General features: G+C 45.6%; 1 protein-coding gene across 6 annotated transcripts in view; it reads right to left on the reverse strand.

Annotated features, from left to right (window-relative positions):
* CLPB (ClpB family mitochondrial disaggregase) overlaps window positions 1-26120 on the reverse strand; it is a 176500-nt gene that overhangs the window by 127076 nt on the left and 23304 nt on the right. For all 6 annotated transcript variants that reach the window (XR_016393826.1, XR_016393827.1, XR_016393825.1 and 3 more), the window contains exon 3: window positions 13823-13909. Coding sequence is in view for 3 of the 6 variants with exons in the window: in XM_089915254.1 (XP_089771380.1) it covers window positions 13823-13909 (87 nt within the window). In the remaining 3 variants the exon portion in view is untranslated. The remainder of the gene's footprint in view (window positions 1-13822; window positions 13910-26120) is intronic.

Consider the following 26120-nt stretch of genomic DNA (forward strand, 5'->3'; position numbering starts at 1 on the left):
CTTGGCCTCTGGTGGTCTGTGGAAAGATATGCCTACCAATGTCAGTATCAACCTCAAAGGCTAGAGATAATCTCCAGATACCCTACTTCCAATACTAATCTGGAGAGTCAGAGAATGTCTACAGCCCAGGAGGATGGGGGTTTAGAGTTGGCCTTTAGTGACTTGGCTCTGGTAGCAGTATTTGCCTTCCTGTGTGTCCATCAGAATCTACTCTGGTCTTATCTCTGCCCAAGTGAGCTGACTCACCAAAAAGACTGGGCTTTGTGAATACTGAAGGTGAAGGTTGTGAGGGATAGTATCCAGCTGACAGGTTGGCAGAGAAGCAGCAATAGGGCCGAGCTAGCCAGGCCAGGGATGGGGGGCACTGCAGGCCTGGAAATCTGGCTAATCAGAAATGGTCAGGTCTTAAAGATTGGCCTTAGATAGGGAGCAGAATGCAGGTCCAGAGCCCGAGACCTTGGTAAGAGTTACACATGTGAGTAGGAGTGGTGAGCTCTGAGCCTAGGCTGAGAGCTGTTTTCTTTCTGCTTATTTTACTGCCTGCTGATACAAGTATCTATTTTCTCAAGGGTACAGTAGGGCTAAGTAGGAGGAAGATAGCAGTCTAATAATAAGAGCTAGCATTTGTATATACCTCCTACATGCTAGGCACTATTTTAAATACTTTATATATACTAACATCTAATCTTCACAACAACCCTATGAAGGAGGTTAAAGAGAAACTGAGGGACAAGTAACTTATCCAAGGTCACTCAGCTGTAAGGAGCAGAGGTGGGATTCAAACCAGGGCAGTCTGGCTACCAAGCCCATGTCCTTATCACTCTGCTACATGGCCTCTCACTTCCCTGTGTTGACTCCCAGGTAGCTAACAGTCTGTAGAAGCACTTTGCCTCAACTCAAGTTTTAGCAACAAGGCTAGGATCAGGAAGCCCAACAGAAAAATGAGGCAAGGATATGAACAGTTAATGCCCAGAGGAGGAAAAAAACAAACAAACAAGATGATTAAGTATATGAAGAGATCCTCAAGCTTGTGTGTGATTAGAGAAAGGAAAATTTTTAAAAATGAGATAGCATTTTATTGGGAATTTGGGATTGACATGTACACACTGCTATATTTAAAAGAGATAACCAACAAGGACTTACTGTAAATTAATTAATTAATTTTTAAAAATGAGATAGAACTTCAAGTTAACACACTGGCAAAAAGTGAGAAAGCTGAAAAATGCCCAGTGTTGGTGAAGACATGGGGATCTCAGATTCTTCATGCACTGCCAGGGGACAGACTGGTACAGCCATTCTGGAAGCCAATCTTGTAATATTTGTCATGTTAAAGTACCTTACCCTATGACCCAGCACTTTGCTCGTGAGGATATGTATCTCAGAGAGATTCTTACACAGGTCTATAGAGGGCAACATGGGAGATGTTCACCACATATCTTGTGGCAGTGGGGAGTTGAGGCAATCAAGTGTCCATCACTGGGGGAACAGGTAAGTTAAATGTGGTAGACACATGCTATGAAACATGATGCAGCAGTCAGAAGCAACAGGCTGGATACACGTGCAGCAACATGAATAGATGATTTTTAAAAAGGGGTTGATTCCCTGCCACCTACTATTATTCATTAATTGAACTTGACCATCTGTTCTAAAAATTTATTCCTTCAGGGAGTCTCTCAATTGCAGAACTCTAATTCCCATGCTGATCTAGTGATCTTGGGGGCTGAAGAATTAAGGACCCAGTGAAAACAATTAACTCCCCAAAGTACACCAAAGGCCATCACGCAGGCCCCTCCTACTGGTTCAACTGGTTAGTGCTCATTCACCTTTAGGGCTCCTCAATGACATAGTCACCAACTCAACTGAGGCTTCTCCGACTCCCAGCCCGGGTCCACACCCTCCCTCTTTGCACAGAATCCAGTACCTACTCCTGTGGAAGGTGGCCCTCACCATGTTATGTCGTGATTGCCTGTCTACTTTTACTTGCCTTTCCCAGTAGATCACGGGGCAAGAGCCATGTCTCAACCTTCTTTCACAGCTCCTTGCCCAGTGCCTGGATCACAATAAGTGGTCAACAGATGATTTCTGAATGACTGCATGAAAAAATGAAGAATGAATAAATAATTATTTTATTTGGTGAGAGATGGGGGAGAAAGGTGGAACGCAACTGTCTCAGCCCTGCCCAGCCTTCCCCCACCTGAGGGTCTGAACTGGGCTGCAGGCAGCTTAGCTGTGGAAAACTTCCATCTTCCTCTCCTGAGCACTAGGCCCTTCCTGCCCTCCACCAGGCAGTTCCCAAACAAAGCTGAGGAAAAGAACGGGAGGGTGGTCCCTAAGAAGCAGCTCCTGGGACTCACAGAACTCCCTTTGGAGCAACAGCCCCCACCAGGCGAGTTTTAACTTGCTGATCAGGTTTGTAATTAGATTAGATGTGGGAGCACACGTAGGAAGTTGGCTCACATGGACCTTGATGAGCTCCTGCTTTCAGGACAGTGGGGCGTCACAATGCACAGGAGGACAGTTACATCGATTGGCTTTCTGCTCTCAGTGGCCGGAGGGGCTTTGGGTCATCACATTGTTTAGGAAAGAGGGAGGAAACCTGTGGTGTGAGCTGAGGCCTAAGCTGGGCGAGGCGCGTGTCAAAGGCGGCTGGCGAGCAGCTGGAGTTGGTGAAGCAAGAAGGGCAGTGATCCCAGCTCCAGGTCGTCCCCACACAATGTGGAGCTTCAGAAGAAGCTCCTCCGACTCCTCCTCCCCTCTACCCCCCACATGTAAGCATAGGGTCACCGTGTCCCAAGGAAAAGACAAAGAGTTGACCTATTCTCAACCCAGAGCACACCTCGATAAGGGGAGAAAGCAAAGAGGTCACAGGTCAGGAGGTTTGCTGGAAAGTCAAATGAGCTATGGATCATTCAGTCTACTGGTTGGTCTACAGGCGGTTGGGAAAGCAGGGTGGCCCGACCAAAGGAACTGGCCTGTGTTGAATCTAGAGGTCCTGTGGTGTGGAGGCATGAGCTTGGTGGGGGGCAGGATGGGAAGGCAGTTTTCTTTTCTTTTTTGGGGGGTGGGGTGCAGTTTTCTTTTTAAAGCCAGCTTCCTTGGGAAACAAACTAAAGATTAGGGAGGAAGCAAGGAAGGTACCTGTGTAGAAAATGTGCCCCAGTTTCCTCGAATGAGGATGTTATTTTGTTTACTTCCCTCAAAAGGTAAAGATCAATAATCATAATAAAGCAGCCACGGTGGGTTGAGCACTTTACATTTACTATTCCAGTTCCTTATAACCACTTCCAATGAGGTACTAGTCAATTTTACAAATGAATAAACTGAGGCTCAGCGAGATAACATGAGTTATCCAAGTATACACATTAAATAAGCACAGGAATCACGATTCAAATCCATGTGTCTGTCTGGGGCCAAACCCAGTGCACACTCCCCTAAACCACACCGGTTCTCACCCATCTGACCATCCATTAGTCTGTCATAATATCCCATAGTCGCTGGGCCCTTACTATGTACCAGGGACAGTGATATTTTCAGATGGTCATAACAGCTAGCTGGGATAAGAGGGAGCCTGATTCAGAGGGACAAGGGTCAAAATCAGTAGAGGGCTCAGACCAGGTGAGATAATTTGGGCAAGGCTTAAGGAAGGCATGGCACGTTAAGCAGAGGGCCAAGGAATCGAGATTACCCATCACAGGATTTCCAGGACAATCCCAATTTCATATCCTTAGCCTAGTTCTAAATACACTTCCATTATCTTTCAATCTGTGGTTCATAACACACAGTCGCCAAACCGATGGGGCAGTGTGGTCAAGCCCTGGTTATTAGGGATTCTTTCCACAGTATAGGCTGGACTAGGCTCTCTCTAGGCAAATGATCCATAAGAGCATGTTGAGGCTGGTACATCTCCTAGACGTACTATGCTCTAGGCATTGCAGTAAGCAGTCTTACATGCATGTTAATCTTTGCAACCACCCTATGCTGAGGCAGATGCTATTACTGTTCCTACTTTGCAGATGAGGAAACAGCTGTTCAGAGGTAGAGCTAGGTTTTAAACTCAGGCCCTTTTTCCAGAGCTCTTGTTCCTCACCACTCTGCCACACACAACTAGACTGTGCTCCCCAAAGTAAGGACTGTGCCTGGCCATCTGTTCCCTTGCACATAGGCCGCAGTACGGGCCAGTAAATATTCGTTGAATCAATTCACTTCTAAGGCCTTAACACTGCACTGTTGATGCACACATTGAGTTTTCAGTCAGCTCCTGGGCTTTACTTGCTAGTATTGCTAAAGTGGGTCTCCTTGGATTTTACAGTTGGTTTTTGGTTTTAACTGTAGACTGAAACACTTGTCCCTATTAATTTTTATCACCACAGATTTAACCATTGCTCTAGCCCACGGAGTTCTTATTTCACATCCCTGACTCTTTCACCTAACATATCAACTACCTCTAAGCTTCATTTAATCTGCCCATTTGGTTGGCATTTATCAATAGTCTCACTAGAATCAGTGATATGACTAGTGAATAGGACAGACCCCTGTGGCTCACCATTACAGTCTGCTTTCCAGTCTGATATCCATTCACATATAAACAATGAACCAGATCATTCACCATTAATTAGTTTGACCAAACTATTTGCCACATCATATTTTATTAATGTGGATATTATGAGAGACAGCCAAATACCTTGCTGCAACCCAGACACACCTACCATATTTACTGTATATTCCTGACCCACCAAGCTGGCACCCCTATTTATTTATTTATTTTTAACATCTTTATTGAGGTATAATTGCTTTACAATGGTGTGTTAGTTTCTGCTTTATAACAAAGTGAATCAGTTATACATATACATATGTTCCCATATCTCTTCCCTCTTGCGTCTCCCTCCCTCCCACCCTCCCTATCCCACCCCTCCAGGCGAGCTGATATCCCTGTGGCACCCCTATTTAAATAAGCACAGAGTGGGTCTGATGTCTTTAAAGAGGAGGTGCAGGAGTGGACCATACCACAGTCCCTAGAAATGGAACACCCTTCCCCAGGCTGCTGAACTGGATGAGCACTGGATGCTCTTTTCATCCCAACTGATCTTCTCCATGAAGACAGCACTGAACACAGAACCCCAGGATGGGATATAGCGCTGGAGAAGGGGGTGGGTACCCTGAGACTGTCAGTTTAGGCAAATGAGCTGACATCACTTTCCAGGGAGCAGTGTCTGGGTAGCCTGAGGTCAAGGCATGTGTCTGCCAAACTAGAAACGGGTGCATGCTGGGCTTGGAATATCATTACTACGAAACAGGATTATCCTGAGAAATGATTCTAAATGGGATTAGAAATGACTCTCTGTTACTCAGAGATAATCAACCACAGCAGCGGTGGGAGAGACATCAAGCTCAGCACACTTTTCTGGGGGCATGGTGCTGGCATTCCGGGCACCTGGCCAGCACGCTCACCCGCCCTTCCTTGCTGGGAAATACTGGGAACTGCTCTTCACTAGGCAGCTGCGGCCACCTGGGACGAGAGCAAGCTCCACATCAAAGTGCCCTGCTTTGGGGTCCCATGTTCTAGGCCCAGCTTCTTAGATGAAAAGGAGTGGAAAAAGAACCTCCAAAGCCCTACTGCTTCTGCATCACCCATCAGATACTGGCGAGAGGCAAGTAATACCCCCACCTCCATCAAAGATAGGCTTACCTGCAGGAAATTCACTAACTTCCTGAGGTCACCAATCAGCAGCAGCACTGTTAGTCATAATAATAATTAAGACACTACCACTACTACTATACTACTATTAACTAAAGTAGCAAACTCTTATCAAGTGCTTACTATGTGGCAGGCATTATTCTAAACACTATACATATATTTACACATTTAAAGTAGCTCAGCTTATTATCTCCATTTTATGGCTGAGGAAACAATCACAGATAAGTGAAAGAACTTGCCAAGGTAGATGACTAGTAAGAGGAAGAGACAGCTTGGATGTGAATCCAGGTCGTCCAGCTCTAGAGCTCACAGCTCTACCACATGCTAGACAGTTACAGCCTGAGAGGACCATGGTCCGTGCTGGATAAGGCTTTCCTTTACCCTCACTGGTCTCCAGACCCTGCCAGTGCCCCCTACTAACTCTGGTACATCCCTACTTTCTTACTTTTATGAGCCTATGCTCACAATGGTGCTTATTCCAGAAATGCTGTCTTTCTGCTCTCCACCTCTACCAACCAAAATCCTGTCCGTCTTTCAAGGCCCACCTCATGTGAAAGGGCCTCCTTTCATGATTAACCCCTACCCCAGCACTCTAGGCTGGTCTTCTCTGGGTACTGACCACATTCTGCCTCAATCTGCCGTTAAAAGGAGGCTTGTTTTATCCCTTTTCTGAAAGCTTTTTTCAAGACAAGGAGAGTAGTTTGTCGGTTTTTAGATTTCTCAAAAAATCATCCAGCACATAGTGGGTCATCAAGAAACCCTGCCTGAATTGACTTGACTCCTGGTGTTGGCACCCCTTGATTCACTGCATGGCTTTGCTCCCTGCATCTTCCCTACCCAGGTAGTAGAGTCCAGTGGAGAGAATAAGGGTTTGGGGTTCAGAGGGACCTGACTTCAAATCCTGGCTCCCCCTTTCACTTACTGGACAAACTTAGGCAACTCTGAGCTTCATTTTCCCTATCTGTAAAATAGGGATAATAATCCCCCCATTTTAGGATTGCAGTGAGGATTAGAGCCAACATGGGAAGTATTCGACATGGGCCTGGCACACAGAAGACACCCAGTCAACCACAGCCATCATCACCACTATAGTCAGGAGATCAGATAGCACAAAGCCAGCCTCCTCCGGCCAAAGGAAGCACCACTCTGCAGCAAGCAGCCAGGCTGAGAACAGGCTGGGGACCTTGGGAAGAGACTGTAGGCCTCCAAAGCAGGATAGACCTCCATGTTGTCAGGTCCCCTGGTACCTACATTAAAGCACAGGTACTGGGGTTCTCTACCTGCTCTGCCTCTGGCCAGCCAGCAAGGAAGAAGAGCCTCCCATGGAGGCTGCCCCAGTCCAGCTGCAAGAGAAGCATCAGCTCTTTGCTCTAAGAACACTTGTGGAGCTGTCGGCCACACAGAGAGGCCTGTAAAACCTCTCCTGCAGGTCAGCGATTTGGCTTGGGCTGCTGGGTTCTTAAAGATAGGATTTAATGCCCCCCCTCCCCTTAGTAAGGTGGAGGTAAAATAAGCAAATGCTAAAAATAAATGACTGCTATGAGAGGGAATTAAATGGTCTTCAGCCAAGGATGGCGGCATTTTAAAATTAACAAAGCCCAGGTACCACATCCAGGAAGGCCTTGGCAAATGCGTGTTATCCACTCATTAGCTCAGCTCCTCAGGGACCCCAGCCAAGCAGGGAAGGCAGTGCCGGGAAGCAGTCCTTCCGATGCTGATGAAATGCACTCCGGGAGAAAAAGCAGAAGGAGGGAGGGAGACTCTTGTGGGGAATTTCAAATAGTTCTGCTGGAGCTTCCTTCTCTGCCTGGCAGTCTCACTTCTCTGAGGCAGGGGCTTTCAAGGCAACCAGCAAGCCCAAGTGGACTCAAATCTGAACCTCCCCCCACCACCCCACTGTTTCAGGATCTTTGGTTCCTGAAGCTCCACAATGGCCATGCTATTTAGGTGGTCCTCCCTGCGTGGCAGTCCAGGGACAAGGAAACCAAGAATGATGTGGGATGAGAGGCAAGCTCCCAGTCCTGAACCCTGCACCTTCTCCTCGCCATAAAGAACCATATGACACTTTGTGAGCCCACTGTATACCACTCATAAGGTGAATTTATCACTATTCATCAGTAACTCTACTTCATGACATCATGAACCGTGTGAATCCACAAATCTTTATTCTCTACTAACAATCAGAATATATAGTACTCCAATGTAAGATACCATCAACTATAAGAATTCAAAACATTCCAGGTGACTATAAACAGTATGAATTCATTTTAACTCTACTAACAGGAATTCTCAGTACACCAAAGGTCACAATTAACAGTGAAAATATAGAGAGAGATGGTGGTTTTTTGAAAACTTTTTAAAAGTCTGTTTATTGAAGTATCATTTATGCACAGTAAAATTCATCCTTTTAAGTTGTACAGTTTGATGAGTTCTATGACCACCACTATAATCAACACTTAGAGTATTTCCATCACCCCAAAAGTTCCATTGGGCCCTTCCTCCCACTCCTAAACCCTAGCAGCCACTAACCTGATTTCCGTCCCTATAGTACTGCCTTTTCCAGACTGTCATATAAATGGAATTATACAGCAGGTAGCTTTTCATGTCTGGCTTTAACTTAGCATAAGGCTTTAAAGATTTGACCATGTTGTTACCTGTACAAGAAGTTTGTTCTTTTTTTACTGCTGAGTAGTCCACTGTATGGATGTACCATAATTTGTCTGTTCACCAGATGATGGACATTTGGGTGATTTCAAGTTTTTGGTGATTATGAATAAAGCTACTATAAATATTTGCATACAGGTCTTGTTGTAGATGTATGTTTTTATTTCTCATGGACAAATATCTAGGAGTTGGTATTGCTGGGCTGTAGCAGCAATGATAAATGTATGTTTTACCTTTATAAGAAACTGCTGAAGTGTTTTCCAAAGTGGCTATACCATTATGAATTCCTATCAGCAGGGATGACAACTGTTCGGCATCCTTATCAGCACTTGGTATTGTCAGTTTTAAAAATGTTGGCCATTGGTATAGGTGTGTAGTGGTATCTCATTGTGATTTTAACTTGCATTCCCCTAAATGCTGAGTATCTTTCATGTGCTTATTTGCCATCAATCTCTTCTTTGGTGAAGTGTCTGCTCAAATCTTTTGCCTATTTTTTAAAAATTGGGCTATTGGGACTTCCCTGGTGGCGCAGTGGTTAAGAATCCACCTGCCAATGTAAGGGACATGGATTCGATCCCTGGTCTGGGAATATCCCACGTCCCGTGGAGCAACTAAGCCCGTGCGCCACAACTACTGAGCCTGCGCTCTAGAGCCTATGAGCCACAACTACTGAGCCCGCATGCTATAACTACTGAAGCCTACACACCTAGAGCCCATGCTCCACAACAAGAGAAGCCACCACAATGAGAAGCCCGCGCACCACAACAAAGAGTAGCCCCCACTCGCCGCAACTAGAGAAACCTGCGCGCAGCAACGAAGACCCAGTGCAGCCAAAAATAAATAAATAAATTTATTTTAAAAAAAATTGGGCTACCTTTTAATTACTGATTTGTAAGAGTTCTTTATATCTTCTGGATACTATTCTTTTATCAGACGTGTTCTGACAGCTTCTTTTTTGAGGAATTAGAATTAATACCATTTTTCTTCCAAACCACTATCCCCTGCATATACATGCTGATGAAGAAAACAGGACAGACTTAAAATTTCAATTTACAAATACCTTAGTGTCACTGGACAAAGGGTCAAGCAGCACTCAGTACCTGTTAAAACTCATGAGACTATTTTTACCTCCATGATGAGCGCCCAACCACCATTAAGCTTTAAAGAAAGCTACATCTGGAGAAATGGCTGTCCTATAAATAGCTTTTGCCCCCCAGGCTCTGCACCTCCCAAAGCCCTGTTCTGGTCCGCCAGGCTCTTGGAATGGTCAACAGTCGTCACACTCCATTGCTGGCCATTGTCCACTGGGAAAGGTAGGAGGCTCCCAATCCACCCCTCAGTGAAAGAGCAAACAGTGGGGCCTGTGGCTGCCTGGACATCAAAGTAGAGCAAACAGGCCCGGCAGGCCCTGCCTCTCCGCCTACACATCCTGCAAATGCCATCTGAAGGAGCATCCCTGAGGGGGTCATGACTTTCAGCTTGTCACAGCACACATCAAAGTTTGCACCACACACGAACTGGGTGCATGGGTTCGAATCAAGTTGCCCAAGAGCGGATACTCAGCCATTGTGTCCAGTTTTAATCCCGTGTTTTCCCAAGTAATTAAGCCTTCTTGCTTATGAACTTGTGACTAAGTAAAGCATCACTGAGAGGTTGTAACATCAAAGTGCCTTCCACCGTCTGTCCATGTTTAGTAAAATTGGATTTCTTTCCCTTCTTAAAGAAAAACTAATTGAATTTAGCTGAAGGCTGGGTATATTTGCACGAGCCAGTAGAGGCTGTGCTAAGTCACAGTGGTCATCCTGGGACCCTGTGGCTTAGCGTGTAGCTGGGCTGGGTCAGAGTGCAACACGGAATGAGGCACCCAGACTCAGGCTAAACAAGTGCCTGTGGCATGAGGCTTATGGAGGGCTCACTGTGGAGAAGGGGCCAGCCCCCGCCAACTACTCCTCAAGTCAACACTACACCCAAGCTGTTACTAGGCTGGCAAAAGGATTGTCCTAGCAGAATGTTGGTAAATCTTTGGCAGGAGGGCTACTGAAGACAATGGCCATCACAATGCTCGAGTCCTTGATGTCAGCAGTCCAAGTAAGCTTCTTAAGGCAAAGGCTGTGATGCTTACTTAGTATCTGAATCCCCTTTAGCCTAGCATATCAGCACCTGACACAGTCTAGTTTTTAAAAAAGTCTGCTGGATGCATAACATGATAACATAAAGGTATGTCAGCACAAAGTTCCTCTCTCCTGAAGAACCAAAACTCTGTATCCCTTTTTTGCCCTGCTTGTCAGGAAACTTCAAATTAAATTCATACTCGATTCCACTAACTACCTGATTTACAGTGAGTACAGCCTGGTCCCATTTATGTAAAATTAGACACATAGATATAGATATAGATACAGTGATCAGTCTCTAGGTAGAGGGGATTCAGTTGACGGCTACTTTCTTCTCTATATTTTCTTTACAAAAACAATAAACCTATTTTTGGAAAAGAAAATCTCTAGTTCAATCCTGATAGAATTATCTTTCCTTTTACCAATATGATTTCTGATCTTGATCCAGTTTTAACTCTCCTGTGTACATTTATATTTGTATTTTGATTTAAGTCACCTTAAACCCTTTTTGTAAATAAAAGGAGGGAATAAATTATAAATAAGTTCCCATGCATATTTTTAACATTTTGTTCTATAACACTGTATTTTCTGTTCAAAATTAAACAAAATAGCACTCTCTTTACTATTCAAAATTAAATAAAATAATAAATACATATATAAATAAAGGTTCACAAGAAGATAATCTCCTTAAGTATAGAGACTACTGTGTTCATATCCCCAAGGACTTAACACATTAAGCAGCCAGGCACTAAAGGCAGTTGAGGGTGAAATGACTGGGCTTCTCTCAGGATATCTCCTTTGAGCTTGTGGGCTGCCAACATTCTAAAGGAGGTGAAGGCTCTCTACTTTCAGCCTTGAATCACGGGGTGCTGTCCCTCTACTCGCCCTTGACCCAAACCCATTTCAAAGGTGGTGGCATTTCAGGCCTGGGCAGTATGATTCCAGAAGGGTTTGGTGACTGATGAGACGAGAATCAGCACACTTCTAATACAGAAAAACTTACTGGCAGATTGTGCTGGGATGGACACGATAATCCTTCAAGACCACTCCCATGGCACCTTACCAATGAGGCCTACCCACCCTGGCATTCCCTTTTACCAGATTCTACTTTTCCTTTTTATCCATTGGCACTTCTTATCTTCTAATATATAGTTTACTTATGCATTGTATTTATTGTTTATTGTCTGTCCCTGCCTCTCTCTACCCAGGGACCACCACTTGTACAGAAATAAGCTCTTTGAGGATAGGGATATTTGTCTGTCAAGAACAGTGCCTGGCAAACAGTAGGTGCCAAACAATTTTTGTGATATGAATAAATAAAGCCAACCTGAGAGTATGCTATTTTCTATAAAAATCTGTCCTCACTGGGTACCGGAAGGAAGAGGAGGGCACAAAATAGAAGCTTAAAACACCAATAATTAGTTCTAGGAACCGAGTACACACAAGCCAACACGCTCACTTTGCTCAATGAGCATCACTGATTTGCTAATGGCCCTGGATAAAGACAGAGCAATCAGTTAAACCAACAACTCATTAGATTCAGAGAGAAGTGTCCTCAAAGCACATCTACTAGCTATGTGCTCACTGATTGGCAGTACTCTTAAGTATAGTGTTAATTCCTATTCTGTCTCAATGCTGATAAAACCAAACATAGAAGGGCACATACCCCCTCCCTTTTCTCCACCACGGGTTACCTCTTGCAGATGGAGATACCTGCAAGCTGGGAAAGACTGGTGGGTGGGGGTGGAGGCAGGGGAGGGGGGTTATAAGTGGTAGAATAAGCACATGTGTGTTTGTGTGTAGAGGTCTAATGCGAGCAGCAGAGAATAACATCTCACCATTTGTAACCTGTAGCACATACATTATCTCATTTGATTCTCACAAGAATATAGTAAGAATCTATCTGCTCTGCGGTGAGATTCAGTCCCCTCACCCCCTCTGCTTTGATAATATCCTGTCCACACTGCTCTGATACCATTGATTACACTATACTCTGTTTCTCTACCTGCCTGTCTTTTCCACATTAGGCCACGAGCTCCCAAGGCCTCTGATTCCCCAGTGATTAACATAGAGCCTGGTTCAGAGTAGATATCTACCAAACGTTTGTAGAAATAGTTGATTTCAGGTGAAGAAACAAGGTGTTCATAGAATTTTGAAATTCAACTAAGGGTCAGAGCCAGGACTGGATTCCAGGCTCTCAACTGTGGAACCTATTTACATTAATTTTTCTTTTAAAGACTATGTGCTTAGAGCTAAAGAGGCAAATAAGGAGAAAGAGTGCTGAGATCAAGTTCACAACAGAGCAGCAGAGAAGAGAGAACTCTCTCAGTACAGCTAAGTCTCTCAGCCAGTCTGAGGCAGTGCCTCCCCAACATTATAAAATACCTGTTTGGTTGATTTCCACCACATTTATGACCCTTCCAAAGGTGGCCAGTACTGGCAGATAAAATCCTTAAAGATCTGCTTGAAGGGAAAATGAAAACTTCCACCTCCCACCATCAATGTCAGTGGCTGTTACTAAAGCACCCAGTCTGCCTTCTTTGAAAGCATCTCTTTTTGTTCTTTTTCAATCAATTCTTTTGCATAATCACAGCTAGAGACTGCGACGTAATGGCAGCATCCAGCCCAAGCCCTGGATCTGGCAGTGGGAGGCAGCAGTGAGGTACAGTAAAACACACAAACTCTGCAGGCAGTCAGACCAGGTTCTAAATTCTGTGTGACCTTAGACAAATCACTTTACCTCTTTGGGCTTCAGTTTTCTCAGCTGCAAAATGAAAAATAATAATATATATCTTGTGGGTGGTTGTAAGAAGTAGAGATAACTATATACAAAGTAGACTGTTTCAATCTTTACACAACAGCTGCATGCTGGGGGAATGGGGAAGCATATAGGAAAACAGCAGGGCCTCCAATGAGAGGGAAGGAACGCCCCCACCTGCCCTAGTTTATACCAGAACTCCCAAAGGAACAGCCCAATGGAGCCCTTGCTGGGGACAGTGACTGCAGACTGCTCAACATGGATAATGATAACGTAATCATGATGATAATTTGCACATGTACACTTAACCACTTACAACAGGCTTTCAAACATTTTGTTGCTTCAATAAAGCAAATGACTCGCCTAAGGTCACAAAGTCAATGAAGGATGGAGCTGCGATCCAGAGCTACATCTTCCCTCTCCACATCTCCTATACTTTCCATTGCACCAGGTGTAGATCAGTTCCTTAGGCTGAGTCCGTTTCCCTGCCTTTCAAGAAGACAGCAGGGGGACAGGCAAGGGTGGGAGAGGGTTCAGGATCGTGGTCTGCAGAGCTCTGGCAAAGGGAGCCCCATGTGGAAGGAGATCTCTCACCTGTCGTTTCGGTTGATGGCTGCCACCATGAGTGCTGTCCAGCCAAGTCTGTGCCTTGCATTGACATCAGCACCTTCCGACAACAGCCTAGAAAGAGACAGAAATATTTTCAGTGTATGGCTTATCATGGACATAAGAGTGGAAGAAATGAAAAATCAATAAACAGGGAGGCTAGATGAATTTGGAAATAGTTATAGGGCTTTGAGAACTAAATACCCATCCCAGCTCCTCTGGCCACTCTCCCTTGACCCCAGGCTTCTCCTACCTCTCTCCCTCTTCCCTTAAATGAGTTTGCCTCTGCTGTCATCCTCCCAGCCTACTGAGGAAAGAATGTGCCTTCCCCCCTGTCCAGAATGCTCTCTCCCTGCCTCTCTGCCTATTCTAAACCTACTTTCATATAATGGGATACAACCCTGGCTTGAGGACTCTCTCCCAAGTAGGCTTTCCTGACTCATCCAGTCCACAGATCTCTCCTCCTTCCTTAGAATTCCCCCATGCTTAGCACCAAATGCCCAATGACACTTCTCATCTATGTAGCTCCCAGTTTATGGAAGAATCCCACTTCTCAAGTTTATCTGTATGGTCGCTGTCTGGAAATTGGAACTCTGAATGCAAGGGAAGATGGAAAGAATGTTAGAAATGCTAGATTAGGTTTCTAGAAAAGTCCATATGAGCCTATTTGACTCTATATGCCAGTGCCTAGTACACAGTAGGAGCTCAGTAGCTGTTAACACAAGTTTTTAAGTATACCACTAAAAGCCTGAATTCTGGGTCCCAGTAGCAGGGGGCCCTATAATGTGGGGGTGGATAGAGAGAAGGAGAATGAAGAGAACCAACTCTTACTGAGCACCTCCTACAAGCAGGAACTGCCCTAGAACTTTACATACATGCTCTCATTCACTCTTCACACAAGCTTAAGGAGCTGGTATTAATCTCCTCTTTTCATGGATGAGGTAATAAGCTCAGTGAGGGGAAATGACTCGCTGAAGGTCACAAAGCTAGTTAAGGGGCAGTACAGTGACTGGAACCCAAGTCAATAATGGCTCTGCAGCCTGAATCCTTCTCACCTCACCAACCTTCCTCTACACTGAACCTGACTCCACGTAACATGGAAGAGAAAAGACTAAATGGACTCCAGCAAATCAGCATGACATATGCTTGGCCCTGTGCTGAATTCTGGGATGGGGGTGTGGAGAAGACATGGGGTTTGCCCTAAGGAATTTAGTTGTGGAGGGAGGACTCAGGATAGCAGGAAACCAAAGGCTGTCGTGTGTGGTTTCCCACCATAAGTGCTGTAGGAGGCCAGGAAACAGGGAGACCAAAAGTCAAGAGTGTTTCACCAACAAGGCAGGAGCTGCTTATGAGGAATGGGCATTGGGGGAACTGGGAAGCTGTCTACTCTTCAGTGCGTTCTAGACGAAAGGGCACTGGCAGAGAGTCCAGAGGCTTGGGGTTGAGTCCTAGCACCATTCTTACGCCATAATCTGTAGTAAATGCCCCTCTGGACCAAGCCAAGTCTAACCTCTGTGCTGCTGAAGTAAGCAGGTGATAAAGGCTTGGGAGGATGAAGAGACACATCATGTACTCATTCGTTCACTCAGCCTGTGCTGATGCAGGGAATGAGACAGGCACTGTCAAAGCCTGAGGGGAAGACAGGCCAGCAAGCACATCACTACACATCAGACGAGTGCTAGGAAGGGGGCCTCAAGTTGCAAATGTACAACCAGGGAACCTAACCTAGCCTTAATAACCCAGAAGGCCTCTCAGAGGAAGTGATGATAGAGAGTTAGCCAGACAAAAGGGGGCAAGGGAGGGAAGGAGTGCTCCAGGCAGAGGTAAAGCCTCTCATCAGAGTAGAAGGCAGCATGGGGTATACGAGGCCCTGAAAGAGGTCTGGCACGACTCAGGCACGAAGTGCGAGGGGAAAGTGTTAAGAGAGGAGGTTGGGAAACCCTCTTCTCTCACCTCTAGTTTGAAAGGTTTCTTCTGGTCAAAGTCCTGGGCCTCTTCCTCTTACCACATACACTGTTAAGCATCCTTTATGCAGAAACAACTGTCCATAGCCAAAGGTGTTAAAGAGGCTAAGAACCCTGGGAATAATTTTCTGAGACAGAAATCTCTCTTTGCACAAAACCTTCCCTTGTTTAGCAGGCCAAGTAGTGCTGTGGAGAGCGCAAGTTTCTGAGAACTGAGAGACTGGAGTCTGATTTTAACTGTGATTCTGGTTGGATGGCTTCACTTCTCTGGCCCTCAGTCTATAAGACCAGAAAATCAGGAAGGGCTGATGAGAGGTGTCTGAGGGAAAAGACTTGAACTATGCCTTCAAGAATAGGAACAATTTACAGAAGAGGGAGGAAGTGCATGCCAGTCAAGACAAAAGACACAAGATACTATTCAGAAGCAGGGAAGGGATGAGAAAGTATACTCAGAGACCATCAGGTAGATCCATCTGTGTGACAGTTAGCAGCACAGAAACAGGCAGCTGCCAAGGTAGGCAGGGCCTACCACAGGGCCTCAAAAGCCAAGCTAGGAGGCCAAGGCAGTAGGCATAAATCTTTTTTAAGCCATGGACTCCTCTGAGGATAAATCATCAAAGCTGATGATTCTTTCCAGAAAAGTGCACAGGCACACACACACTCAAAAAAAAAAAAAAATCTTTCTTTGCATACAATGCCCAGGGGTTCGTAGGTCCCCATGAAATCAATAGTGGACCCTAGGTTAAAAACCCAATCTAAAGGGTTGACAAAGGCCTGGCATGTGTGTGCTATGGTCCTGCCCTCCTGTATCTCAGTCAGAAATCATGAATCTCTCTCAGCAGTTCTTTCCTATGGAGCCTTTGAAAGAGCCTCAGAATCTTTCTCAACACTGGTTCCAATCAGCTACCATCAATAAGAAGAAACCTATTTGCCATTCCTTGGACTATCACCATAGGCAAGTGGGGTTGTCACTGAAGGTTTGGGGCAAAAGAACTTATAGAATTAACTTAATAGCTTAAGCAGGCTGAATTTGAAAGGAGACAGAATAGAAAATGGGGACAAGGAGACCAATTTGGAGGTTGCTGTAACACAGACCAAGGGAGATGAGCTAGGGCAGGGAAATGAGAAAGTGCGCGTGAACAGAAGAAACGCAGTGCAGCCAGAATCCTTTATGCCTTTAGTGGGTCAGTGACCTGTGTTCCCCTGCCTGGACCCTGAGAATTCTAGAAGCAGCACTCCTCTGGAGGCAGTGCTGAAGAAAGAAGATTGAGATGCCTCCTCTTCCTGCCCCTTAGGGCTGAGTGTAGTGTAATAAAAAGAAAAAGATGAATAAAAGCCTCTGGAGCAAGTCAGATGTGGATTCAAATTCTGGTTCAGCTAGATAATGCTGAGCAAATCAATTCTGAGTCTCAGTTTTCTCACCTATCAAATAGGGACAGTAATCTCTAATTTGCAGGGATCCCAGCCCAGTCCCTGGCACATAGCAAGTACTCAGTACAAAGTGGTTTTTGCCTGCCACGCTACCCTGTTTCTATCTCTTTGAAGGAACAAAGCGATCTGGCCTCAAGTTGGCAGTGGCAGGTTGGCAAGTACCCTGGGATTCTAACACAGGGTCACATGGGATGACCTGGGTAGTTCAGCCAGGCTGGCTTCACGCACTCCTTTGTTCATTTATTCAACAAACATGCACACACTCACTCTGTGCCTGGCCGCATACTGGCTACTGAGGAGGAGACGACTGAAGTTCTTGCTTTCCAGAACCTAAGCCAAGCAGGGTTTTCTTTTATTTTTTCTTTATATATATATATATATATATATATATATATATAAAATGTGCGTGTGTGTATTTATTACTTTTTTCCACAAATAATTGCATTTTAAAATTATTTATTTATTTATTTATGGCTGTGTTGCGTCTTCACTGCTGCGTGCAGGATTCTCTAGTTGCAGCGAGCAAGGGCTACTGTCGGTTGCGGTGAATGGGCTTCTCATTCAGTGGCTTCTCTTGTTTCAGAGCACGGGCTCTAGGTGTGTGGGCTCAGTAGTTGTGGCTCGTGGGCTCCAGAGCGCAGGCTCAGTAGCTGTGGCACACAGGCTTAGTTGCTCCGCGGCATGTGGGATCTTCCCGGACTAGGGATTGAACCCCTGTCCCCTGCATTGGCAGGTGGATTCTTAACCACTGCACCACCAGGGAAGTCCATAATTGCATTTTAAGATATGTTCATACTGCTAATTCATACAATAATTCCACTTTTAAGTTGCTACTTAATGCTCTATGGCACATCCACCAGATTTTCCCTCTCTGCTCTCCCAGGGATACCCACCCAGCTAACCTCCATCTCTCAGCCACCAAAAGCAATGCTCAAAGAACATCCTCTTACATATACCCTTTTGGACCTGTGTGAGTATTTTCCCAGGGCATGTACTCAGAGTGCAATCCCTGGGTTACAGGGTTTATATCACTTGATTTAACTAAATAGTGCCAGGGTCCTACAGGACAACTGCTCCATCTACCCTCCCACCAGCAGGACAGGGGTGTTCCTGTGTACCACGGACACTTGGCAGTAGCCAACTTCCTAATCACTGCAAGTTCAATAGGTGTAAAGGGATCTCACATTGTTGTTTTAATTTGCATGTCTCTGATTACCAATAATTTTAAGCTACTTATTATATGTACATTAGCATGTTGAGGTTTCCTTTTCTGTACACTGCAGGGTTTTCTTTTAAGAGGAGGAACTGCTGGGAGAGAAGGCTTCTCCAAACTTGCTATCCTTTCAATGAACAGTGTAGAAGGAGCACAGGGCAGAAGCAAGAGACCTGCATTCTAGTTCCAGTTCTGCCACCTCCTACTCTGACACCCCACAGAAGGTATATTATCTCTCTGAGATTTAGTCTCTTTATAGGTCCACTAGGGCTTTAAGAGGTGACACTGAAATCTGAAGGAAAGGGCTCTGCAAACCTGAAGGGATCATTCCTAGGAGGCAAATCTTAGTGTTTTTTAGTGAGACACCAGCTTTTAAGCCCTGCCCAGCACACTGGCTATCATTCTTTGCAGCCTCCTGGGGCTGAGGTGTAAAGGAGAAAGCAATGGCCCTGGAGTCCAAAGGCTGGAGTTCAGATTCTGGCTCTGGCACTTATTAGCTGTGACATGGGGGCTATTAATCCCTATTGTGCAAGGTAGTTGTAAGGATTAAAAGAGACACCACATGGCAGAATTCCATAAGGAGTGGTGGCACCTAGTAAATCAAGGAAGGACCAGAACAAACAAAAACCTCAGTGACCCCAACTCCAAACAACTTCTCCTCTTTCAGAGCTGGATGGGCCTCTCCCCCACTTCCCCTCTGTGTGCAGAGCAGTCCCAAAAGTTAGGATTTCACAAACCCAGGTCTCCTCCATTTCATTTTGTTGCTTTGCAAGTGAATGCCCAGCGGGCAGTCATTTCAAAGTCCTGGGCCAGCTGGGCGGGTGGATGCCTGCTGAGAGCAGCTGAAAGGGCCTCTGAGGCCTGAGAAAGCCACCCTTGCTCTCCCCTGTGATTTTCACCAACGGACAAAATGCGGCAAGTGAATTAATCTCTTTTAAAAAGAGCAATGCTTGTGACAGAGCATGGTGTCTCCGAAAAGGTTAGGATTCCATCATCCCTGAGATGATGAGTGAAAGGCTTAATGCAGGTTGCCACTCAGGGCAGAGCTGCCTGTGGCCAGGGGCTGAGAAGTGAGGGTGGGCACTGCAGGCCTTTCTGGGCTCACTCCAGACTTGTGGAAGTCCCTTCCCTAATGAACTAGGTCTTCTGCTTGGCAGGGCAGTGGTGGGTGACACTAAACCCAGGGTAGATGATGGAGAGGAGACCACACTAGCAGTCCAGAGTTGAATCCCAGCTCATGTACAACTCTCAGGCAGTAGAGAGGGGCAGGAAAATAAGCGAGAGAGACCTTGGTTCAAATGCAGGCTCTGGCACTTACTGGGTGGGTAGTCATGGATGAACCAGTGACTCAACCTCTCTCAATCTCGCTTGGTCTCCTCACCTGAATAACAGCTCCTGCTCTCAGAGCCTGTTCCAAAACTGTTAAAAAAAGGGAGAGGACTCCACCAGCCCTACTCCATATGTCATTCAGGGGCACCATGAAGAAACGAGACAAAATATATAAAAGCACTTGGTATGCGATAAAAGTGCTATACAAATGGAAGAGCCTATTTCATTACTATCATCATTTTCCAATGAGTGTCTATCCCATTTTAAGGAAGCAACAGAGCAAACTAGGATGATATATCCAAGGTGTACACAGAACTTGGAATATAAGTGCTCCAAATTTTCTGTGGATTGATAAATGGATGGTCTTAAATCCCCAGGCAAGGGCAGTGGTAGAATAAGGGTTCTCCAGCCCAAGAGCTGAAGATTTCCACATGAGAGTAACTAATCAAGGGAAGAAAAGCTGCTCCCATCTATCAGGGACCCAGGAGAGTCCTGAAGGCTACGGACCAAACAGGCAGCAGTGGTTACCTCTTTTGGGGAAGTGGGGGTGAGGGATTCAAACTTTCACTTCCTGCTATGAACTCTTCTGTATTGTTTGTATTTTTTTTGTAACAATAAGCATACTATTACTCTTAAAAAAAAATTTCTTAGGAAAAGAAGAACTTTGGACCTAGAGCTTATACTGAGTGGAGTCAGTCAGACAGAGAAAGACAAATATCACATGATATCGCTTATATGTGGAATCTAAAAAAAAGGTACAAATGAACCAACTGACAAAACAGAAACTGAGTCACAGATGTATAAAACAACTTACGGTTACCAAGGGGGAAAGGCAGTGTTGGGGGGGTGCGGGGGAGGGGTAAACTGGGAGAGTGGGCTTGACAGAGACACACTACTACATATGAAAGAGACAACTAATAAGCACCTACTGGATAGCACAGGGAACTCTACTCAATACTCTGTAATGACCTATATGGGAATAGAATCTAAACAAGAGTGGATATAGGTATACGTATAACTGATTCACTTTGCTGTACAGCAGAAACTAACACACTGTAAATCCACTATACTCCAATTAGAAAAAAAAAAAAAAGAGAAAGAAAAACTTACCCTTTCTTCCTCCCAGAAGCCTTCCCTAAGACAGCCTTGGTGCAGCCATGATGCCCTGTGCTAGCCTGTGTCAACAGCTGTCATACAGTTTCCTTGTCCTACTTTCCCAGTAGTCAGCATGGCCCCCTAGAAATGAGGACATGCCTTGTTTCTTGACTTCTGGTGCTGGCACAGCGGCCCACACCAGAGGCTCAGGGGTTGAACAAATGAATGCCTGTAGCACTTCCCTACACAAATCTCTCACCTATACTCATGTGCCTGTCTTCTTCCAAGAACTTAGGCTCCTGTGTATATGTGGAAGATGTGGGTGAGGAAAATGTCCTCACTCTCAGGGCTGAGGACGCTTAGACACAGGCCTGGGGCTGGAGGCCATGGGTTCTAGTCATGGCTCGCTCAGTAACTAGCTGTGTGACCTGGATAAATCTGTCTCTCTGGGCCTCACTTTTCTCTGCAATAAAATAAGGGAACTGAATTAAATGATTTCTCAAGTCCCTGCCAGTTCTAAAATCTTAGGATTCTAAATATGTACAGCAACAAAACAGAAATGAACTCCTGGCAGACACGGGCACCAGCATGACTTCCAAAGAAAAGTCAACTCCTCAGGCTTGCTGTTTATAGGAGGGAGGGAGTCCCAGACAGGGATACAGGACAGTTTTGAGTTATTATGGCTAACAGCTCTTCCACTCAGGGGAGGGAGGTAACACTTGGTTTTTCTTCCTTCTTCTTTATGACCAATCAATATAAAGCGGCCACTGAACTTCAATCGTGCATTGTTCCAACTGATTTCCGGACCCTTCACATGAACTGCCCTCAGCTGCAGCTGGGGAGGGGGCTGAAGGGTGGGAGCCCTGTCCCACCTGCATCAGAGGCCTGGAAGCAGTGAGCCATGCAGACTCAATCATAATTGCTATCTGGGCAACAGGGCCCTGGCTGGAGCCTCGCAGAAGGTCCTGTTTACAGTAATAACAGCACCAGGCCCTGCTGTCTGAGCAGAGGCAAGGCGCCTGGGGCTAGAATCCACACACTGCCTCCATCTGTGCCTTATCTACCCGGTGGGTCTGGGCTGGGAAGGGTGGGGCAAGGGAGGAAATGCTGCTCTCAGACCCCAGCCTCGGCCAGCTGACTTCAGGCAGGTCCAGGTGCTCCAACTCCACAGACACGAGGCCTCCCTGGCATCTTTTGCTTTCACTGCTTGGACTGAGCACTCTCATTCAAGGGCTGGCTCAGGGCCCTGCCCCTAGGAATCTCTCCAGATGCTCTCATTCCCAGTGAGGTAGCCCATCTCAGCACGGCCATATCTGGACTACTCCAAAGGGCAGTGGGTGGGCAGTGAGGGAGGAGGACTGGCACTTAGGCAGCACCAACAACAAATGAGGTGTGCTGTGTAATGTGCCTGCATGCTTCATAACCAGTTACCTCCTATTGTATAAAGTTTTAAAATTTCCAGATGTAAAGAAGGACCCACTGAGATCAATCTGTCCAATCCTTCCTTTTATACATACAGATATGGAGGCTCAGAAAGCACCAGCCTTGGAACAGACTGATGCGGATATAAGCCTGCACCTGTCTCTTCCAGGCTGTGTGACTTTGGGCAGGTCATGTTTACCTCTCTGAACCTCAGCCATCCTACTTTATCAGTCTGCTAGACCTACCTAACAAGGGTGCTGAGATGACCAAAGGAAATAATGTATGCGTAAGCACTTCCAAGTGTTAGTTATCATCATTACCATTGTTTTATGTGTTCAAAAGCATACAGCAGAGGGGACTTCCCTAGTGGCACAGTGGTTAAGAATCTGCCTATCAATGCTGGGGACACGGGTTCAAGCCCTGGTCTGGGAAGATCCCACATGCCACGGAGCAACTAAGCCTGTACGCCACAACTACTGAGCCTGCACTCTAGAGCCCGCGAGCCACAACTACTGGGCCTGAGTGCCACAACTACTGAAGCCTGCATGCCTAGAGCCCGTGCTCCACAACAAGAGAAGCCACCGCAATGAGAAGCCTGCGCACCACAACCAAGAGTAGCCCCCGCTCGCTGCAACTAGAGAAAGCCCGCACCGCAGCAACGGATACCCAACGCAGCAAAAAATAAATAAATAAATTTATTATTTAAAAAAAAAAGGCATACAGTGGAGGAGCTGTATCAGAACTTTGCTGAATACTGCTGGATTAAACAGAATAAAAGCCAAAGATGGGACCATTCTTTGTCCCATCTTTCTTACAGTTTCTAGGAGGAACTTGGCACACATTAAAGTGCATAGATTATTATTATTTTTAACTTTTTATTTTGAAATGATTTCAAACTTACAGAGCAGTTAAAAAATAGCACAAACGCACAAAACTCAGGTATATCCTTTACTTGGATTCTCATTACATTTTGCCTCATGTGCCTTACCACTCCTTTTCTTTCTTTTTTCCTAGACCATGTGAGAGTTAGTTTCAGACATTATACCCCTTTATTCCCAAATACTTCAGCACGTATTTCCTAGTATAAGGACACTCTCTTACATAACCACTAACCAATAATGATTGAATTCAGAACACTTAGCATTGATAAAATATTTTTATCTAATATATATCCCATGCTCAAATTTCTTCAATTATCCAAATAATATCCTTTATAGCAATCCCCTCTCTGCCCCAGATCCAGCTATAATCCAGGATCAAAACTCGAATCAGGGACTTCCCTGGTGGCGCAGTGATTAAGAATCTGCCTGCCAATCCAGGGGACACAGGTTCGATTCCCTGGTCTGGGAAGATCCCACATGCCGTGGAGCAACTAAGCCCGTGTGCCACAACGACTGAGCCTGAGCTCTAGAGCCCACAAGCCACCACTACTGAAGCCCACGCTCCACAACTACTGAAGCCCATGTGTCTAGAGCCCGTGCTCCACAATAAGAGAAGCCACCGCAATGAGCAGCCCGCGCACCACAACGAAGAGTAGCCTCCACTCACCACAACTAGAGAAAGCCTGCGTGCAGCAATGAAGACCCAATGCAGCCATAAATAAATAAATAAATTTATTAAAAAAAAAAAACTGGAATCAAGCATTGCATGTGCCTTCAGTTTCCTTTCATCTAGAACAGTTCCTCAACTTTTCTTTGATATATATTCATGATATAGACATTTCTGCAGAGTCAGGCTAGTTTGTAGATTGTCCTTCAATTTGGATAATAATTTTTTTGAGGAACCACGTCCTATTATTCAACTATTCATTCCACAAACTTTTCATGAAACTGGTTATTATAGGACTCTGAGCAGGATACTGAGGGCAGTTTGACGAATTATGCAGTGTTCTTGTTTTCAAGGTGTTCACTGGATAGCTACACACCTGGCAAACAGCTAAAATACAAGCAAGGCACCATGTGAGTGTAGGGCAGAGCAAGAGCCACAGGGACGACTTCTTGGAGGCAGAGGCATGAGCTGTGCCACAAAGGATGGGCAGAAGCACAGATTCCCTTAATGAATTCCTGGGATCTTCTATGGGAAACATCTGTACTTCCTCAAGCAGTGTGTGCCATGGCTGGGACTCAATAAAACAGAAAAACCAACAAGGCCAGAAAGGGGAGGGGGCGGTCCAGGGCACTCTCATCTGGGTACCTCACTCTCATCTGGGTACCTCTGGGCTCTAAGCTATGTCCCACTCAGCAGCTGCCTTGGTGACAAGAAGGCAAAGTCCGTCTAGGCAGTGAAGTGTGGGAAAGGGCCGTGAGTGCCACCTACTGGCACCACGGCAGGCCTCTAGGCTGCCACAGAGGGCAGTAGGGCAGCTGGGCAGTTGGCTGGTTGATAGGAAGCTTGTCATACTATGGCAACGAGACACAGAAGTGGCTCAAATTTCTTAAATTGGGTTGGCACTTGAGCCACTACTGCTAAGCTCCAGAGCCCTATGAGATTTTCAGTAAAGAATGGACTGTGCAAAGCCAACCACAGTACCTGGCCCTCTAGATGGGGAGGGACAAAATCTGGACTTCATTAATTCAGGTTTGTCCCAGTAACAAAACTTAAGTAGCCCCTTCTCCAACCAGGCTCTGTGCTGGGCACTGAGGGTACAGATGAATCAGACACGGATCCTGCCCACAAGGAGCTCGCAGTCTGAACTGGGGGTGGGGAAATGGAACAAGTAAGTACACAAATAAGTGCTTAAAGGATTACAGGTGTTCTGAGAGCTGTTTGTACAGGGTCAGTGAGCACACTGCATGCTTGGCTCTTCCGGTCTTGCAAAGCTCTTGAATGGTGGAGTTCAAAAGAGCTCATGTTTCTTGAGCAGCCTACTATGCATCAGGCACTTGACATTTATAATCTTAACTGGTCCTGTGATTAGAGGAAGAGCCTGAGTCATATAGAGAGAGGGTAACTGACTTGCTTAAGATCACATGGTCAGTTAAGTGGCAGCTTGGGACTGGACCCCATGCTCTCTCTACTGAACCACACTGCCTTCCAGGGCACATATCCCATCTTCTTCCCTTTTTTCCCACATTTAGCCTGGGGCCAGCACAAGCATCTGATGGGACTAACCAACTGACAGAAAATGATAAAGTAGGAAAAGCCTTAAGTGAAAAGGAGGTTATCTGAGGGATAGAGATACTCTGATTAGTTCTGCTGTCTAGAACCTTCTCCCCTGGAAGAGACCCCTTCTCTTAGACTGAAGATGAGAAAGGCCAGATCCATCCCTTCTTCTTCGTGGTAGTCTCCATACTACCACCACCACTTTCACAGCTGCATGGCAATACAATACTTTAAAGTGGTCTTGGTTAAAACAAGCTTGGCAAACAAATCTAATTGGTAGGTTATAGAAGTACAGGAAGCCCCAACATCACTAATCATTAGAGAAATGCAAATCAAAACTACAATGAGGTATCCCCTCACACTGGTCAGAATGCCCATCATCAAAAAATCTACAAACAATAAATGCTGGAGAGGGTGTGGAGAAGAGCGAACCCTCCTGCACTGTTGGTAGGAATGTAAATGGATACAGCCGCTACAGAGAACAGTATGGAGGTTCCTTAAAAAACTAAAAACAGAACTACCATATGACCTGGCAATCCCACTACTGGGGATATACCCTGAGAAAACCATAATTCAAAAAGACACATGCACCCCAATGTTCATTGCTGCACTATTTACAATAGCCAGGACATGGAAGCAACCTAAGTTTCCATCGACAGGTGAATGGATAAAGAGGATGTGGCACATATATACAATGGAATATTACTCAGCCACAAAAAGAAACGAAATT

This window comes from Delphinapterus leucas, chromosome 7 (assembly GCF_059928025.1).
Source record: "Delphinapterus leucas isolate spDelLeu-1000000601 "Yukka" chromosome 7, BTC_Dleu_Yukka2, whole genome shotgun sequence".
In the NCBI taxonomy this organism is placed as follows: Eukaryota; Metazoa; Chordata; class Mammalia; order Artiodactyla; family Monodontidae; genus Delphinapterus; species Delphinapterus leucas.